The sequence below is a fragment of the Danio aesculapii genome, chromosome 10 (assembly GCF_903798145.1).
Source record: "Danio aesculapii chromosome 10, fDanAes4.1, whole genome shotgun sequence".
Taxonomy (NCBI): Eukaryota; Metazoa; Chordata; class Actinopteri; order Cypriniformes; family Danionidae; genus Danio; species Danio aesculapii.
In genome coordinates, this window is record NC_079444.1 from 11,331,939 (window position 1) to 11,351,931 (window position 19,993).

At 35.8% G+C, this 19,993-nt stretch overlaps 1 protein-coding gene across 1 annotated transcript in view; it reads left to right on the forward strand.

The window, feature by feature from the left end:
* Positions 1-19,993, forward strand: part of sardh (sarcosine dehydrogenase) — a 150,518-nt gene that overhangs the window by 41,674 nt on the left and 88,851 nt on the right. Inside the window, exon 10 of the mRNA XM_056466759.1 lies at positions 5,278-5,364. Within this exon, the coding sequence (XP_056322734.1) occupies positions 5,278-5,364 (87 nt within the window). The remainder of the gene's footprint in view (positions 1-5,277; positions 5,365-19,993) is intronic.

Below are 19,993 nucleotides of genomic sequence, written 5' to 3' on the forward strand. Positions count from 1 at the left end.
TTCAGTCAACCTTTACTGGCTGTAATAAAAGCTGACAGGTGTGAAATGCCGCTAACACACTGTAGTGGCTGTCGGTCACTTGCAGACGGTTTCGGGTCAGTGGATGAGCGCTCCTCAAATCATTTTAAGAGAGTGCTTTCAGCCTCTCCATTCACCCACTCATCAGATGCTTAAAATGAGATGTTGAGCATATGTATAATTCAGATCTGCTGTCACTGGACTTTGATAATTATAACGATAATTATACTTTTTGGTGTGACCGTCGGTGGTCATTAACTGCATCTGTTTTAGTCTAGAAGTACACTTGAAAATCAGAGTTAGCTGATTGAGGGTCACCCGTCCAGTGGTGTTTGACATGATTTTAAAATAAACACCGCTTTTGAAGTGTTTACTGCGTCAAAATGGTCTAAACATTGACATCAATCCACGGAACACTGGGAAAATAACTCCATTAACTGTGTTATATTAAATGTAAGTACAGCCGAGGCAGTGTTGTTTTGCTGATGACACAGAAATTAGAGAATTTTTTGCATATTTAGCCGATTAGCTTTTATAAAAGGGTTTTTCCGGACACAAAAATTTGATGAAGATGCCGCCATCCTGATTTAACTATCTGAATCTGAAACATTTTATATTGTTTTAATGTTTGGTAGATAATCGAAAATCACAGGTATCAAGCAAAACATTATTTTAGGCTTACCCGTTCAACATATTATTAAAATACAACATCCCACATTCTGAACAATTCTGGGTTAAATATACTCGAGAAATTACCTTTAGTGCTTGTTTAAACTGCTCATTTATACTGAGCTGAAATAACACTTATTATGTTGTTTTTTAGGACAACTTAAATGTTTATTTTCAGTCCACTTAAATTTGTTAAAAATTATTAAGTTAACTTAATCAATTTGTGTTGGGACAACATGAAGGAATTGTGTGCAACTCAGATTTTTTAGTGTATAAACCAACTATTGGGTTAAATTCTGGGTTTTGTTTATCTATACTTTATCCAGACTTGGGTCAAAACGTGCCAGCTTTTTTAAGAGTGATAATTTGCATAAATCTCAGATTCATGAGATTTATTGCTGCATTTATTTATTCATTTATTGCTGAGAATTAATGCTGCATTCTGCTAAAAAAAACAAAACAAAACAGAATGCAGCTTTAATTTAGGAAACAGTTTTATATTAAGTTGAATGTACTTGAATGCACTAGAAGCAACATTCAACTGCATTAAATTTATAAAGAAAGGATTGGGATTTGTTCAAGGATGGGATTTAGCAAATACCGCCTTTTATCTTATAAGTGTGCATTTATTACTCATGAAACTGTGTCCACGGGGTCTTCAGAAGTATTAAAAACTGATGAATCAATTTAGAGTAATTTATGGCCCTTAAAAAGTATTAAAAAGTCTTAAATGCAAATTAAAGTATTGCATGTTGTATCATTTTTGATTATACATACCTGTATGCTAAATGATATTGATAAGTTCCTGCTAGATTTGACTCTGCAGTAACCAAGGCAACACTGTTATTCCTGCTACTTTGGATTAGCATTTTTATTCAGTAAATGAATAATGTTTTATTTTAGGAATAATTTATTACATTTGGTATTTAGTAAACATACTGTAAGTTAAAATGTCAGCAATATTACTGGTTGAAATCTAAAGTAGCAATGAGGTCTTAAAATGAATGAAAAGAGTCTTAAAAAAAGGAATTTCTGTAAACACCCTGTGAAAAGATACTGTACAAATTAACGTACATTAACGTAAATTAAATCACTAGTATGTGGTTTCAAGTCGTAATGAGTGTGTCAATAAAACTTTAACAGACTTTTTTACAAGTTATTTTCCCTTCATCTCAATAGGACAGTAGCTAGACAGGAAGTTGGAGAGAGCGAGGGGGGATGGTATCTGCTTTAACAGGCACAAGATGTTCTTCATCATTCTCAAATTAAGAAGGAAACAATTCATCTAAAATTAGAAATAGTCTAAAGCAAATCATTTTCAATAGCGTCATCACTGCATGAATCCCTATTTTTAAATGTCCCATGAAATTAAAATAGAATTTTTTAGATGTTAGTATCAATATTATTCGGTTTTTAGGATATCTATAAGCTAGTTTACTCCAAAACAGTGACAAAATTTGCGCTTAGAAGATATAAAATAGATATAAACATGTCAAGCTTGTAGTTCTGCTTAAATGGATCAATGTTTTTATTCAAGTCATCTCAACTTCAGTTTCTCATCAAATTGTGACCAATCAAATGCTCTCTGGTATCTGACATGCCCCGCCCTCTTCAAAACACTTCTGAGCTCAACTACTCTCACTGGCAAAGCTGTTAGAAAACAAAAGCTATTGGCTGTTTTTTAAAAAGGGGAGGAGCTACACTGTCCCACCCTTTCTTCATATTTTGGCTGAGATTACATCAAACATCAAATAAAAATGTACATTTCAAAGCACTTCACAGGACCTTTAATATTTAAAAACATATTTTCAAGAACTTGACTGTGTTATAGTTTAAGAGAGAAGGGTTTAATCAAATTGGATCATGTTTTCTTCTGCTCTAAAGTCTTGGTTTGCCGTCTGTGTTTTGTTGAGCTACACTGAAACTGCGTTTGACTCTACAAGGTGATTCAGAGCAGCTCTGATGATCCAGTCAAAGCCATTCGGTCATTTCTCGGAGGCGATCGCTGTATGTGTGTGGTGACGTATGAGTAAAATGGAGCAGAGTAAGATGGATAAATAAAATATAGCTGCAACCTTACCCTTTCCTTTCGCTCTCACAAAGAGCAAATGATGCTCAGGAAAACACTTTCTCATGTGGATTAATGGAAAAGGTGTGTCTTTTTTTCCCTCCGTCTCTCTTTTCTGTCTCACCTCTCAATCTCTTTTGCACTCATGGCCTCTGTTTCTCCTCACACACAATTCGCCTTTGCATCTCTCTCTGTTTTTGATGCGTTCGTGGGTCATCTTGCAATATCTAATACTGAAAGCTTTGACCATTACGAATGGACCATTAAGTGAGCGCTCAGCAGCGTTGCATTTTTAAACAGCCTTTCAGAAAGATCTGATCTGACCCTCGTGTTAGAACAGTTTCCCACCTCTCACACTTATTTTCTTGGCTTTTGTGCTTTATAAAGCGCTGGGTTACAAACCGTCGCAGCTATTATGATTTTCTTGAAGTGCGCTTTATAATGTTATTTGAGTTTCCTTACATTAAGAACATAATGTGGTGTAAATTTGCCGCACGCTATTATGTCAGGTTACTACTGATATAATTCACTCTTTCTTTTCTCTAAATGAATATTAATATGCTGTAGAATGCTTGATTCTGATTGGCTGAAGAATGTTCTAATTTATGCAGTTATATTCAGGGAAAATTATAGCATTTTAGCAAATTATTTCAGTTACTTCGGTTGGCCTGTAGAGCCAAAAACCACAAAACAACCACCAAGACTTTGAGCTATTTTCTTATAATTCAAGCAGCCTTTCGTAAATTATTCTCTTCAACCTTAAAATTGACGAAACAGTACCTAACACTAGCTGATGCCTTATGTGGTTATGTTTTTAAACTGGGCAGATTTTGATTTAAAAGCATATGCTGAAAAATCTTGGTATGCATAAAATGGGATTTTATTAACCAATTGGAAACACATTCTAAGAAAAATGGACAGAAGGTAAAAATTGTAGAAATGAACCTGTAAAGATATCATGTCGTTTGTGTAATTTATAAAAAGGCTAATATTGTGCTTTCATTTCTCATAAATCAAGGACAAAACATGTACAAACATTCAAAAATCTAAAATATTTCGTTTTAGGATTTGGATATATTTAAAAATGTCTTTTATTCCTGTGATTTCAAAGCTGATTTTTTTAGCATCATTACTCCAGTCCCATAACCCTTTAGAAATCATTCTAAAATGCTGATTTGTTGCTTATTATTATTATTAATTTAATTATTATTAATTAATATTATTAATATAATAATAACAGTTGAGACTTAATTTTCAGGGTTTTTCGATTAATAAAAAGATGCTAAGATGTTAATAATATTAATAATAATAATTATTATAATTATTATTTTGTTATTATTTTTATTATTATATTATTTTATTATTATTACTACTACTACTAATAATAATAATAATATTTACATTAACATTATTGTTATTTTTTGATTGTTGTTATAATAATAACAACTTTAATAAAAAAAAATAATAAATTACATGATTAGCATTGACATTTTATATTGACAATATTATTATTATTATTGTTGTTATTATTATTATAATTAATATGTTTTAACAGTTGAGACTTTCAGGTTTTTTTGATGGTTCGAAAGATGCAAAGATCATCATTAGTCTGAAATAAAATGCTTTTGTAACATTAAACACTAAATCAAAAGCTTTCTATTTCAGATAAACGTTGGTGTTTTGAACTTTCTATTCATCAAAAAAGGCCCCCGAAAATTACTTGGCTGTTTTCAAAATAATAATAATAATAAAAAAAATAGCAAATAGGCATAGTACAATGATTTTTAAAGCATCATGTCACTGGAGTAATGATTCAGTTTTGAAATTGCAGGAATCAAGCACATTTAAAAGTATATTTCAATAGAAATCTGTTTGCTGAAAGACTGTTTTTGCTTTACTTTGGATCAAATAAATGCAGGCTTAAAACCTCACTGTTCTAAAACTTTGGTCTGGTAGTGTGTTTATAAAGAAAAATATAATTAAAATGAATGAGCTTAGTTTTCCTGAATGATCAGTAAGGACTAAACAATTTAGCATTGAGAATGTTAAAGTATGCAATTATTCCACGTTAATCTTTTTAAAAAACATTTCCCTAAACTGTACTTCTGGTTAAAAATGGAGTAGGATGAAGTGGATAAAAATCTGGTCAAGGGCCAGATTTGCTAACAGCATTTGGCAGCATAAAATCTCTTTTGGCATTCAAAAACTTCCTGTCAGGATTTGCTAAAGACCGGCGATGTCTATCATTGAGAGAGAGGTGGGGAGTTGTGTTTGTGGCTGACCTTTATGGATTTGTCTGTGTTTACCTTTTAAACTCGGAGGCAAGTATTTAAATGAATCATGCAAAGAGATTTCCTTAGATGTGCAGTAGTTTACGATTTAATTCAAGTTTTGATTTACTGCCTCATTTCTCCTCTGAGAAAAAAAAAATCTTGTTGGCAGAAACTGTAATGAAAATGATGAACACTGGATGAAAAGCAGATTATATTTGTACATATATTTTTGGTATTATCCCCCTCCAGAATCCTTCACTGCAGATCACAAACCTCTTATGGGTGAAGCTCCGGAGGTGAGAGGCTTTTTCCTTGGATGTGGCTTCAACAGTGCAGGTTGGTTAAGGAACTCTCACACACACACACATATTTTACAGAAACACACACACGTACACAGATTTTTATATCTTCCCATAGGTGTAATGGATTTTTTTGCTGAGCTGATCACATATTCTATCCTCTAACCCTAAACATAACCCCCGCAGAAAACCTTGCCATCTTTTAAAAATAATAATAAAATCTAGCAGATTATGATTTATGAGCTGTTTTCCTTAAGGGCCTGACCAAACATCCCCTCAATGCCCATAATTTCAGCTTTTTCTTTCTTGGTTATGCAGGCTAAACCACTGGCACACACACCTTTCACTTCCAGAGATGACCAGTGGCAAATGAATTATTTAACCCTGAAACCCTGCAGAGTTCACATGCAAAATTCAATCCCACACTCTCTCCTCCTACTCAAGATCAACACAAGTTGATCTCTGATCCATGTGTACAATACTTTAACAATCTAGGATTGCAGTTGCATCTATCTCTACCTATGCAATGCATAACCCTTCAATAATGACTATCATGGATGGAGGCATTGCTTCATTTGAATGGAATGATCGAATGCATTTTAGAGGGATTCTTTATATAATCGTTGATTAATTTTCCATTTAATGTCTGTGCTAGGGGTGGGAATTTTTAGGGACATCATAATCTAATCCAATTGCGATTCTGGAGGTCATGATTTGATTCCAAAACTAATACATTAAAAAAATACATTTTTTTTCAGCTGTGCAAATACATCTTTCCAACTTGACGTTTTAACCAGAATTGGAGTTTCTATGCTTTTGTTTATGATTGTTAGAGTTATATGAGTTATTATAATTTTTATTCAGGATGAACAAGCTGTAAATGTAACATTGAAATGCCATATTAAAAAGTTATTATTCCAAAAAAGAAAGCATTAATTAGTTTTACTTTGTTTATAACATTTTAAAAATGACATGCATTCAAAGCAAAAATGTTGGAAATTGTATTGGAATACCTTTAGTAATAACTTTAGTATTATATAGTTTAAGTAATACATAGTAATAACTGTGGTGGCTTGAGAAAGCCAACACACTGTTATACTACATAAACTTTATATTCTTCCTCTTCTTCTTCTGAGACTTCTGAGAATTTCTACATGCATCTCCTCCTAGACCGTTCATACTACAACCACCAAACGTACTTCAAACCTCCAAACTAATCTGACTCAGGTTGCTATATCTTTTGTAACTGATCTGACTTACGGTTTTCCTAAAACTGTCCCGGAAAATTTGGAAAAATCCCATTGATTTAACATTGAACCAAACTTTGTGACCTCATAACTTTGCACCAGACTTACATGTCATACAGACTTAAGGTTATGGTCATTTAACTCAGACTACCATTCAACTTACTAGCCACACCCTAGCAACCTCTTACGGCACCTTAGCAACTGTCCCATAGTCTTCCATTATAAAAAACTGCCATTGACTTTACATTGGACATACTAACAACATGCTAATTCATACTAAATTCATGCTAACAACATGCTAGTTTATACTAGAAACATGCTAATGACATGCTAATTCATAATAGAACCATGTTAACAACATGCTAATTTATGCTAGCAACATGCTAATTTATGCTAGCAACTGCCTAGCAACTACTCAGACACCTTAACAACTGCCTAGCAACGTCTTAGTAACAACATAGCAACAACTCAGAACACCATAGCAACACCTTAGCAACAACCTAGAACACCTTAGTAACTGCCTAGCAACACCTTAACAACCACCTAGCAACATCTTAACAACCATCTAGCAACACCTTAGCAACCACTCAGAACACCCTAGCAACGCATTAGCAGCCACCTAGCAACAACTCAGAGCCTTAGCAACAATTCAGATCACCCTAGTAACCACCTAGCAACGCCTTAGCAACCACATAGCAATGCCTAGCAACTGCTTAGCAACCACTTAGAACACCCTAGCAACCGCCTAGCAACACCTTAGCTATTGCCTAGCAACTATTTAGAACGCCTTAGCAACCACCTAGCAATGCCTTAGCAACTGCATAGCAACAACTTAGCAACCACTCAGAACACCATAGCAACGCTTTATCAACCACTCAGAACACAATAGCAACGCTTTAGCAACCACTCAGAACCCCCTATCAACCGCCTAGCGAGAAACATGCCAATCCATACTAGAAATATGCTAACCTATATGTAGTTATTTTTCTATGCCAAACTGTTTTAAACTTCCTTAAAAACTACTTCAATTATTTAAACCTTTAAAACTACTTCAAACGTTCAGCCTCGGCTTTCTCAAGACACCCTAAAGTTTAAGCCTAAACTAGAAAAGGGAAGATTGTAGACAGTGTCACAGAGCTTCAAAATATATTAGTTCACAATGCTTCATTTGTTTGCACCACTATGCAGTAGTTCACTTTTGTTTACAGTCCCCATTTGCAGAATCCAAGCCATGAGCTTCCACTTATCTTGCCTTAATGGTGACACATGATGCTATTCTGTTGAGATCAGTGTCCATGCATCACATTAATGCCTCCTCGTATGCCATCCTTAACTATTAGTCCTCCTGTATGTTTTTTTTCCCCTCAAATTTCTGTTTGATGGAGGGAAGTTTTTTTTTTCTACACATTTCTAAATGTAATAGTTTTAATAATTCACTTATGATAACTGATTTAATTTATAATACTTTACTAGATATTTTTCTAGATACTATTATTCAGTTTAAAGAGCAATTTAAAGGCTTTACTGGGTTAAGTAGGTTAACTAGGCAATATAGGGTAATTAGGCAAGTTATTAAATAAAAATGGGGTTTTTTTTTTTGGACAATCGCAAAAAAATATTGCTTAAGGGGGCTAATGATATTGATCTTAAAATGGTTTAAAAATCAAAAATATTTATTCTATTGTATTCTATTTTATTTTGTTCCATTGCTTTTATTCTAACCAAAATAAAAAAAGAAGCCTTTCTCCAGAAGAAAAAAATATAATAGAAAAGAAAATTCACAGGAGGGCAAATAATTTAGACTTCAACTGTACATGTAACGTGAAGTGCACGCTGACAACAAGGAGTGAGGATCCAAACGCAGGGTTTATTATATAGAGATGGTCAGGCAAGCAAAGGTCACAACCAGGAGCAAACAGATGTATGTAGGAAATCCAGAGTCGTAGTCATAAAACAGGCAGATGGTTAAAAGGCAGGCAGTAGATAACGTAAACAAACAAACCAACATGGCCGAGTCAAAAACACAACACAGCACGGCAAGGCAAGGGAATGAAAATGTGTTATAATGTTCACAGTTCAGTATAACAAGACTCAGCAACTGTGTGTGTGTGTGTGTGTGTGTGCGTGTGTGTGTGTGTGTGTGCGGTCTTTTTAATCCTAGTAATCAGTTCATAAGCTTCAGCTGTGAGTGTTTGCAATCAGACAGGATCTAGGCCAGGTGTGTGAGTGGTGCATGACTGGATCTTGTAGTTCTTTTGCTGGCAGATTTGCAGTTCTCCAGCAATCTGCACAGGCTGGATTGCTGGTGATCGTGACAGTACATGTGCCTGTCAATGCTCATTTTCTGTTTCTAACCAGGTTTCTAGACCCACAACGTTGCAATCTAATTTGATTACAAAATTGATCTTTTGAGAATCAATTCAGAATCTACACATTTGAAATCAATGAAATTATTTTTTTACTTCCACCCATAGGTACCAGTCAAAACACAATATTACAAGCTCTTACATTGTGATCCTGGACCACGAAACCAGTATTTTTTTGCCAATAGACAATACATTATGTGAATCAAAATGATTGAATTTTTTTTTTTTTTACCAAAATCATTAGGATATTAATCTTAGAAAAGCACATTTTAATTGGTAATATACATTGCTAAGCACTTAATTTGAGGAGTGTTAAAGCATTATTTTTATTTTAAGAATTTACTTTTTTTTCCACATATATTTCGAGATTTTCAAATAGTTGTATCTCGGCCATAAATTATCCTATCCTAACAAATCATACATCAACGGAAAGCTTATTTGTAAAATCTCAATTAAAAAAAATTGTTTGGTTTTGTGGTCCTAGGTCTCATATAAGATCTTATTTGTGACCCTGGAGCACAAAAAAAAGTTGCACAGGTGAATTTTTATTGATAGACAAAAAGTACACTGAATGAGTCAACATAATAGATTTTATTTCCTGCCAAAAATCATTACAATATTAAGTTGATATTTCATATATGTAAATGTATATAAACTCAGTCTTGGATTACTAATAATGTGCATTGACAAGCACTTCATTTAGACACCTTTAAACGCACTATTTATTTTTTTACCTGCAGATTACAGATAATCAAATAGTATGTTTCTCTGTCAAAAATTGTCCTATCCTAAGAAATCAAACATCAATGAAAAGCTTTTATTCAGAAATTATTCCAATTTCCTTCATTTATTTCTGGGGCTGGGTTGTGGGGGCAGCAGTCTTAGTAGAGAACCCCAGACTTTCCTCACCCCAGACACTTCATCAAGTTCCTCTGGGAGGATCCTGAGGCATTCCCAGGCCAGCCGAGAGACATAGACCTTCCAGCGTGTCCTGGGTCTTCCCTGATGCCTCCACCCAGTGGTACATGCCTTGAACACCTCCCTAGGTAGGCTTCCAGGAGGCATCAGAAACAGATGCCTGAGCCACCTCAGCTGACTTCTCTCGATGTGAAGAAGCAGCGGCTCTACTCCGAGGTCCTCCCGGGTGACAGAGCTTTTCACCCTATCTATAAGGGTGCGCCCTGCCACCCTCCGAAGGAAACTCATTTCAGCTACTTGTATCTGAGATCTTGTCATTTCAGTCATGACACAAAGCTCATGACCAAAGGAACATAGGTAGATTGATCGGTAAATCGAGAACTTTGACTTTCGGCTCAGCTCCTTCTTTACCACAACGGACCGGTACATCAACCGCACCACCACTGCACCAATCCGCCTGTCAATCTCACGTTTCATCCTTCACTCACTCGTGAACAAAAGCCCAAGATACTTGAACTCCTCCACCTGACGTAAAGACTTTCCTCAAACCTTGAGATGGCAAGCCATCCCCCTTTTCCGTTGGAGCGCCATGGCCTCAGACTTGAAGGTGCTGATTCTCATCCCAGCCGCACCATGCAATGTATTAATCTCAATGTAAAAAAAAATTGACACTTAAGGTTTTGTGGTCCAGGGTCACATTCGACAATTTGCTGGCAGTGCTTGTTTCTTACTATCTCCATTGTTGACAATGTCACCTAATCACTTCAGCCCTATTCCTGTGATTGTTTTAACTACATTTCGTAATTAAATTTTAACCATATTTGTGCTTCATCCATGAGGCCCAGAATCGAATTATACTTTATCTGAGCGCGAGATTAAAAAGCACTTGAAAGCATGTGGAGGTGGTATTTTTGGACGCAGATGGCCTGTGATTTTGAAGGTCAGATGAAACTCAGTCCGTCCTGGAGTAATGCTGATTGTGCTCAGCTTGGGCCAGGTCACCTTGCGGGCCTCAGACATGCTGACGGACGAACGGGGGCGTGATCGTGTGAACGGATCAAAATACACGGCCATAGGAATCACACTCAGATATTAGATGCATGCTTGTATTTTTATGACACGTCGATTCCTGACCTCAGCATGTAAAACTCACTTCCTGGAACAAAAGGGAGTACAAGAGCCTCTGATTGGTTATGTTATTTGATATGCAAAATTTGGACACGTCTGCTCATTCCTAATCTTTTTTTTTTTCTTTTCTTTTCATCTTCTTCTGTGGAAAACAAAATATGATGTTCCTCAGAATCCATACACAATCAAAGTCAATGAGGTCTAAAACAATGCTTTCAGCGTCTAGACAAAGACATCTTTTAAAGTCTATCCACGCAGGTTATGAGGATTTAAATGAGAGTGGATTAAAGACATAAGGTCACCATTCATTTAAGGACAAACCATTATTATTGTCCTAGATAAACCATTCAATCTTGGAAGGAGCAATTGAAATGTGATTAATTAAACATCTTTTGCTCTTGAAGAAAAACAGAGCATTTTAATATAGAAACACTCAGCATATGAATGTCAAAACGGCAATGAGAGGTGTTTAAAATGAGTATTTACTGCCTAAGATGGTGATCAGGGATTCTCCTTCGGTGTGATTGCATCAGAGATGTGGCATATCATTACGTTTGTGTGTGTCCATCAGTATGCATGACCACGGTGATGTCGTCCTTCCCTCCTGCTTCCTTCAGGTCTCCTCAATTGTTTATGCTTGTTTTCCCTTCTCTCTTTATACTCTTGTTCAGTTCTACCATTGCATTATTGATTTCTGATGGGAAATAATGTGGAAGTAGTCGTGAAGATTTTAGGATGACTGGCCAAATGGAAGGACTGTTAATGTGTGTGTGTGTGTGTGTGTGTGTGTGTGTGTGTGGCTGAGAGAACAGGTTAATCTGTGGCAGATGGTTGCCCATCGCTCATGTGATAGCTAACTTCCACTGCCTTCTAGAGAGAAAACACGCAGGCTCTCTTTGCGTCCAAATAGACCAGCTTTCATACTATATAACAGGAGAAAAACAATAATAATTCAGTTGTTTTTATGAGTGATGCTTTAAAATATTCATTTGAAAATGTGTTTTTTTTTTTGTTTCATCCAAAAAAAAAAATGTTTTAATAAATAAAATATTTTGGGGGAATTTAAGCTTTATTTTCCAAAGCAATATAAGCATTCAAACAAAATATGCACAATCATATGCCAATTACTTGGATTTACACATGTTCCATGTTTCTCACAAGCAGTTAGTTGTACAGTCACTTTTATAAAATGCATTTTTGGTTTCATCCAAAAGCATTTTTCTATATAACTATAATATTTGTGGGAATTTAAGTTTCATATTCCAAAGCTATTTAAGCATGCAAACAAAATATGCAGTTACAAGCAGTTAGTCACAAGCAGTTAGTTGGACATTCACTTTAAAAAATGGGTTTAGAGTTGCTGAGTAGTTTATATTAAAAGCTGTTTATATACAGTATCTGTATTTGTGCGTCTGTTGTTCTGTGCATCCATGACTTCTGTCAGAACATCACATTTTTATTACCGCTGAATTTAAATGGTAAGATTTCAACAATAAGTTGGAGTAGAAACTAAATATAGAACAATTTTATAAAAATGATGGATTGTCATAACTCATTGCTGGATAAAATCTGGACAAACCCAAAAGTGTCATTTAAATGTAATTGGAAAAAAAAACTGTTGGGTTTATTCATATTTGACCCAACAATAGGTTATTATGACAAACCCATTTGTCATACATTTTTAGAATGTATACACTACCTGACAAAAGTCTTGTTGCCTATCCAAGATTTATTAATAACAAATAATAACTTGACTTCTAGTTGATCATTTGGTAACAGAAGTGGCTTATAAGAAAGATGAAGGCCTCTAGAGTACACTTATTTTACCAAAATAAAATATGATCATGCCTTGATTTTAAATGATTTAATAAGGACATAGAATGCAAAGTCATCATGCAGTGGAAAAAGAATTAATATTGTGTTTGACTCCCATGAGCTTGGATGACTGTATCTATACATCTCTGCAATGACCTGGATAACTTATGAATAAAATCATCTGGAATGGCCAAAAAACGTTCTTGCAGGACTCCCAGAGTACATCAAGATTATTTGAATTCATCTTCAATGCCTCTTCCTTCATCTTATCCCAGACATGCTCAATAATGTTCATATCTGGTGACTAGGCTGGCCAATCCTGGAGCACCTTGACCTTTTTTGCTTTCAGGAATTTTGATTTGGAGGATGAAGTATGAGGAGGAGCGCTATCCTGCTGAAGAATTTGCCCTCTCCTGCCAAAATGTCTCGACACCTTAGGCTGTTGATGTTGCCATCCACTCTGCAGATCTCTTGTACGCCCCCATACTGAATTTAAATCCAAACCATGATTTTTCCTTCACCAAACTTGACTGATTTCTGTGAGAATCTTGGGTCCATGCTGGTTCCAATAGATCTTCTGCAGTATTTGTGATGATTGGGATGCAGTTCAACAGATGATTCATCTGAAAAATCTACCTTCTGACACTTTTCCAAATGATCAACTAGAAGTCAAGTTATTATTTGTTGTTCTTACAACTGGGATCGAAGGCAAGACTTTTGTTAGGTAGTATGCGGTAGTCAGCAAGCGGATTAAAAGGTTTGTCAAAATTGTCCTAAGACAAGAATAGGTGTTCAGTAGTTTTAGCACAACTTTGATGGACAGTCAAATGTTGACTTCTGTGTGTGTCCACATACAATTGGTTGTGTGTACATCGTTTACTTACTGATTGCATTATGGAATTTATTGTATATGCACAAATCTACTAAAATAAGCCTTTCTCAAACAATGTGCTCTCTATATAAGGAAATAATATCCTCTATATAAGGATATAATAAATAGATGTGATTTCAGACATTGATAGCATGGGTCAAGTAGCACACTTTTGTTTACATTAGATACATGCATTCTTAGGTGGAACCCAGAATTGTAATAATGGTCTGACCACTTGTAATCGGACTGCTTAAAAACACATTAATCTCAGTTGGAAACAGGACCTTAGAAGGCTGCTACCTACAGTATGGTAGGTTTTTAAACAGAACCGTGTACTCTCAGGCACCTACACGTTTATGTGATCCGCATGTCTCATGTATCGCTCTGAAGCTTCCCTCTCTCAGCCTCCTTCTCTCTTTCATTTTATTCCCCCTTGTTTTCTTTCTCACCTCCCCTGACATTTGCAGAAATACCGCTAGTGATTCGGTCGCTGCTTTGATGAACAAAGAGAAATAGTGTGTCTGTGTGTGTGTGTGTTTTCTGAGAGCAAAAGATAGACAGGAAAGTCTATCCACTTGGTAGCATTAACTCATGTTAACTTCCCTCCTGCCTAAATGGTTCAGTTGTAGCGTAACACAGACTAAAGTTTAAATACACTCTTATAGAAATAAATGTGGCTGGGCCGGTACCTTTTCAAAATTTAGACGTTTGTATCAAAATGGTTTATTTTAGTTTCTTAAAGGTACATATTGCTTTTTGGTGTACATTTTAGAAACTAAAAAAGGTAGGAGAGAGCAGGGACGATAATAAGCTTATTTCATAAAAAAAAAAAAACATTTAAAAGAGAATGTTTTATACAGAAATATATTTTTGCTGCAGTCACTAACTCATGAGTGTGGTCTGTTAATATCAGGTGGTATTTAAAACATGTAGAACAACTTCAAAATAATTTCACTTTAAACATAAATTGCAAATTGTTACTTTTGACCGCATCAGTCAAAAGTAGCACAACAATATTTGCTAGATTTACTTAATCTTGCTTATTTAAAATATATCTGATTATGACCTTAATTTAAGTTAATGTAAACATATTTTGTCCTTTATTTTTGCAAAAAATATTAAACATCATTTTCATTTTAAAATTTAAAATGTCCATTAAAAAAGTCCATTAAATAAAGTCCATTAAATGGTTCAAAAGCAATCCAACAATGCAAAATGTAAATTTTTTTACAATTTTGGAATATTTTAAAATTATTATTGGCAATATGCATTAATTTTATAAAACATATTAATAAAAACACTGAAAACTTTAATGTGGACGTAAAAAATAAGGTATGGCTATTAGCAGTTGGACATAAATAAGAGTGTCACTTTTATCTTCACAGGAAACTTTGAAAAACTTGAAAAACTTTGCAAACTTAAGAATGTGTTATTAGCAGATATTATTATTACATCCTTCATCAAGGATATTTTTTTGGCTTTGCCACAACCCCTATGGACTTCTGATTTATTTGGTCAACAATTTTGCAAGAGTTTGCTGATATCAGATATCTTTGCAACCTGGTTGTTTGGTTTGCACTAAAGCTATGTGATTATTGAGGAACAATGCAATTTGCTATAACAAAATAACCAAATTATGCAATATTTGATATGTGATATGATATAAAAAGATTATAATTATTACCAACCTATATTTCACATTATTTCAGGGAAAAGAAAGCTCTACTACAACTATAGAAAGTGAAACAACATTTTTTACTGTTGCATAAAACAAATCAGAAATTTTAGAAAGCAAAATAAATAGAACAAAATAGCAGCCCCACTTTTCTCCACTGGTAAAGTGTTATATAGGGTTCCTCAATAGGCAGCTGAAAAGAACTGGAGATTTGAGAAGTTCACTTGTCTGAGCAGGTGAAAGTTATGACGTGCAAATTAAATCTTGACTCTTAACCACACAACTTAGCTATGCCCAAGAATGATGTCAACGTGCCTGACGTGACGAGTATTCAATTGGTTATGCCTTAGAACTTAAACATTCAGGAAATCGTGTCGTCTTCAACTTTCTAACTGTGCTGCATCTGGATTGTTTTAAAGTGAGCATATCTTATTCCAGCTGTCAGTATTCTGTATGCATTGCTGTCAACAAAAAGATAATGAAATCACTCAACCCAGGCTCATTCTGAAAACGTACCTCCACGGACGTTTCTGGAGACCGCGAAATACGTCCCGGCGGCACGTTTTTTTGCAGTTTTTGTTTTCGCGAATCTGCCAGAGGTCGCCGTGTACGCTTTTCAAGATCTGAAGTCGCGAGTGCCATTCGCGCCTGCTGTTCTCGCATAAACCCACCAGAAGCCGCTGTCGACTCACTTCTGGACAGACTTTCTGACTGACTGAGCGAACGATCGGCTGACCCACCCTCCCCCTTCCCTAAACCCAACCAATTTTATTGATTGACCCGCCCACCCACTTCCCTAAACCCAACCAACACGTTTCAAAAGCAATCCAAAAAAATAATAAAAATCTGACTTTTGTTTACCACATCCTCACCCTGCTATTCACTTGTTTGTTTTATATTTTGGATTCTGTTTTTGTCTTACCTGCTTTCTGGAACCGCTCTTCACCAGACTCGAACCCCCGTCTTCGTGGTCAACTCCTTTCTGCATCTCAAATCCGCTGACCGACGTGGCGTGCTAACGGTACAAACTGGTTGCAGCTGGAATGCCATCCATACGGAGGTAAGTGTTCAGCTGGTAAGCGCGAAAAGGAACGGCGTCACACCGCCCCATAGCGTTGGTTTAAAGAAATGAAATGCAGTACGTACCTCCGCCTACGTAATTCGCTGTCTCTAGAAACGTCCGCAGGGCTACGTTTTCACAATGAGCCTTTGTTGAAATCACTCTCTGCCCTTTACTGAATAGCTGGTGTAACTTTAATCTTTATTTAATTCACACGGGACAGATTTTATACAGTAGGTTATGCAGTGTTGTATAGGATTATATTATTCAGCACTGTTTATTTAGTAGTATGTTTGTTATATTGTACAAGTTTGTGCTTTTGCTTGTAATTTAACGTTTTTATTTGACAGTGTGCTGTTATTTACTAAAATGTAGCGAAGCTGTAAGCCTAAAACTGTGATATGTACTGAACCATAAGCAATCTGTACAATGGCAGGGCAAGCATTGTGGTTAATACTGATCAGTGGCCCTTGGCTTGGTATTGTTGGCAGAATTTGTCCCTAAACTAATTGAGAAACCCTGATCTAGAACAATCTGGAAAACAAAAACACTTGAAACAGGGTCCAGTTACTTCTTTCTTTAAGGTTGTAAAGTATTTCAACACGCATACTATAAATGATAAAAGTGTTTAAACAGGAAAACCAGCATGTCCACTCTGCTTGGTTTCAGAGACACATGTTGACATGTTACTACAGTTGAAGACAGAATTATTAGCCCCCCTTAAATTTTTTTTCTCCTTTTTTAAATATTTCCCAAATGATGTTCAACAGAGCAAATTAATTTTCACAGTATGTCTGATAATATTTTTTCTTCTGGAGAAAGTCTTGTTTTATTTTGGCTAGAATAAAAGCAGTTTTTAATTTTTTAAAAGCCATTTTAAGGTCAATATTATTAGCCCCATTAAGCTATATTTTTTTGATAGTCTACAGAACAAACCATCGTTATACAATAACTTGCCTAATTACCCTAACCTGCCTAGTTGACCTAATTAACCTAGTTAAACCTTTAAATATCACTTTAAGCTGTATAGAAGTGTCTTAATAAATATCTAGTAAAATATTATGTACTGTCAACATGGCAAAGATAAAATAAATCAGTTATTAGAAATGAGTTATTAAAACTATTATGTTGTCTGCGCCAGTGGTGTAGTGGTTGGTGCGTCGACGCATGCACTCCGGTGCTCGCGGCGACCCAAGTTCGATTCCCACCTCGCGGTCCTGTGCCGGTCCTTCCCCTGTCTCTGCTCCCCATGCTGTCCTGTCGGTACTCTACACTTTCCTACCCATTAAAGGTTAAAACCCTGAAAAAAAAAAAACTATTATGTTTAGAAATGTGTTGAAAAAATCTCTCTGTTAAACAAAAATTGGGAAAAAAAATTAACAGGGGGGCTAATAATTCTGACTTCAACTGTACATTGCCTGGTGTGCTGAAAAATCCAAGAATTGAATAGTTGATATCAAGAATTCATATTCAAAAAAGAACTAAAGTCAAAATAGCTTGCCATAGTATGACCTCTTTTCTTCTGTTTATGTCCACACAATATTAGTCAAAGGTGTACACCATTACTCCTTTGATTTTTATTTGAATGGACAAAATAATTGAGGCATTCTTTAAAATTTCCAAAATTAGAGAACCCATTTCAGGGATGAGGTGCAGGGCTAGTTAAGAGTAAAGACTGTTGGGTTAAGAGAGGAACATAAAATCCTGCTCCATAACAAAAATGGTCCTCCGCCCATTGAGAGACGATGCCACGTACTGTAGTGGTATCGGAAACTTCTCCATTGATAGCTTGACTTCTCCACCTTCCATATGGGCAACCCCTTGGTGCCCAACACGCTCATCCACCTTTGAGTGCCTTGCAGTGAGTCTCATTTTTGCTCAGTTTGCTCCTCCATTAAAATCCCTGACTTCTGGCAGACACCGGCAACTCCTCTTAACCTCTTGCAGATGACAGCAGCTCTTCTCCAATCTGGCAGACAGTGAGAGACTCTCTGTCCCACCCAGCATTGACACAGTGAAAAGCTACATGTGGTGCCATCATTCTGGGCACCGTAATACTCCTCTCAGCATTGAGTGTTATTTAATGGCATGTTCCTCCTGGGTTTGGCACCAATGTAATGTTCAAAGTGTAGGGAAGGAGGAAGTAGGAAACGACAATTTTTTTTAACTATAACATAAACTACCAGCAAAATTAAAAGCAAGCAGCATCATTTCAACCTCTTCCTGTGATACTCAAGCAAAAAATGATTAACATATTTTTTGGGTGAATGTTTCACAATTCCTCCAGAACAATTGGAGGAAGCAATTTTGTGTGTGTACTGCAGAAGCTAGTTAAATGAGCAATATCACATGAGTAGCAGTGCGATATGGCTGTATATCATCACTGGTGGGAGGCATGCGTTGTGATGATATTTAGCCACATCACACTGCTACTTATATAATATTGCAGTTATACAACAGTTCGACGGCATAATTGTGTTGAGAGCCTAAAAACCCTTTATATTAGGAACTACTTTCTTCCGCCATTCATTCACATCTGCAGCTGATGTCAGAACAGCAGAAACCTTCACTAATTCACCAGTGTCAATTTAGAGCTAGTGTTTGAATGATTCTCTAGCGTAATATCTGAAGTGATGACAAAACAAGTGATTTAGCTGACATTTTAAGATTATAAGGCTGAACATCATGAAATGCCATCAATCTACAGAGATATCTCCCTAGAGGATTACAGTCTATTACAGTCTACAGTATTTCTCGGTTGCAATCGGGATATCACAATAATTAACCCTGAAAAAAGCAGTGCAATCACTACCAGACAGCTGTTTTGTTTGCGATAAGGAAAAAAGCTAAACACATCCAGGCATTTCTTCTTTCTGCCAACACAACACACATTCCTGATATGCGAGTCCCATCTTACACTCAATACACTACAATCATATGGTATGAATACAGCACTACAACATACAAAAGAGAGAGATCGACTTAGAATATTACTTACCTGTTTAATAATGATTTGATCATTATTAAACTAAGTGCTTATTATGCGGTCTCTGTTGCCATCTTGTGGATGGACACCATCTTTGGTCTGCTCAATGACTGGCTAATGGTCGCTGACGCGCTGTCCCTAAGAAATTATAAATATTTAAAGTAGACACTATCCTTATAAATAAACTGCATAGTTGCAATCTAAACAACTACATTCTTGACTAAAAAAAGCCTCAAAAGTACATTATGTTGCCCAACAGCAGCAATATTTGTCAAACTGTAGAGTGTCCTCTGCTTGTTGCTGAATGTGGGCGGAGTAATACTCAAGGGGGAAGAGGCTGGACGAGTGCTGTTACTGTCAGAATATTGCATGGCTATCAACCAATCAGATTCAAGATCCAGACAGAGCTGTTGTATAAAGTGGTATCTTTAGAAAATATAAACCTTTAGTTAAGAATAATTGGCGCCGACTAATGAAATATTGATAAAATATAGTACACTGACAAGGAAAAACATTCCTAGACACTCACAGGGTTTGTGATGAATTATGTGGTTTCTTTATGCAAAATAGGTTTGAAAATTTGAAAATTAAATTTTGCTG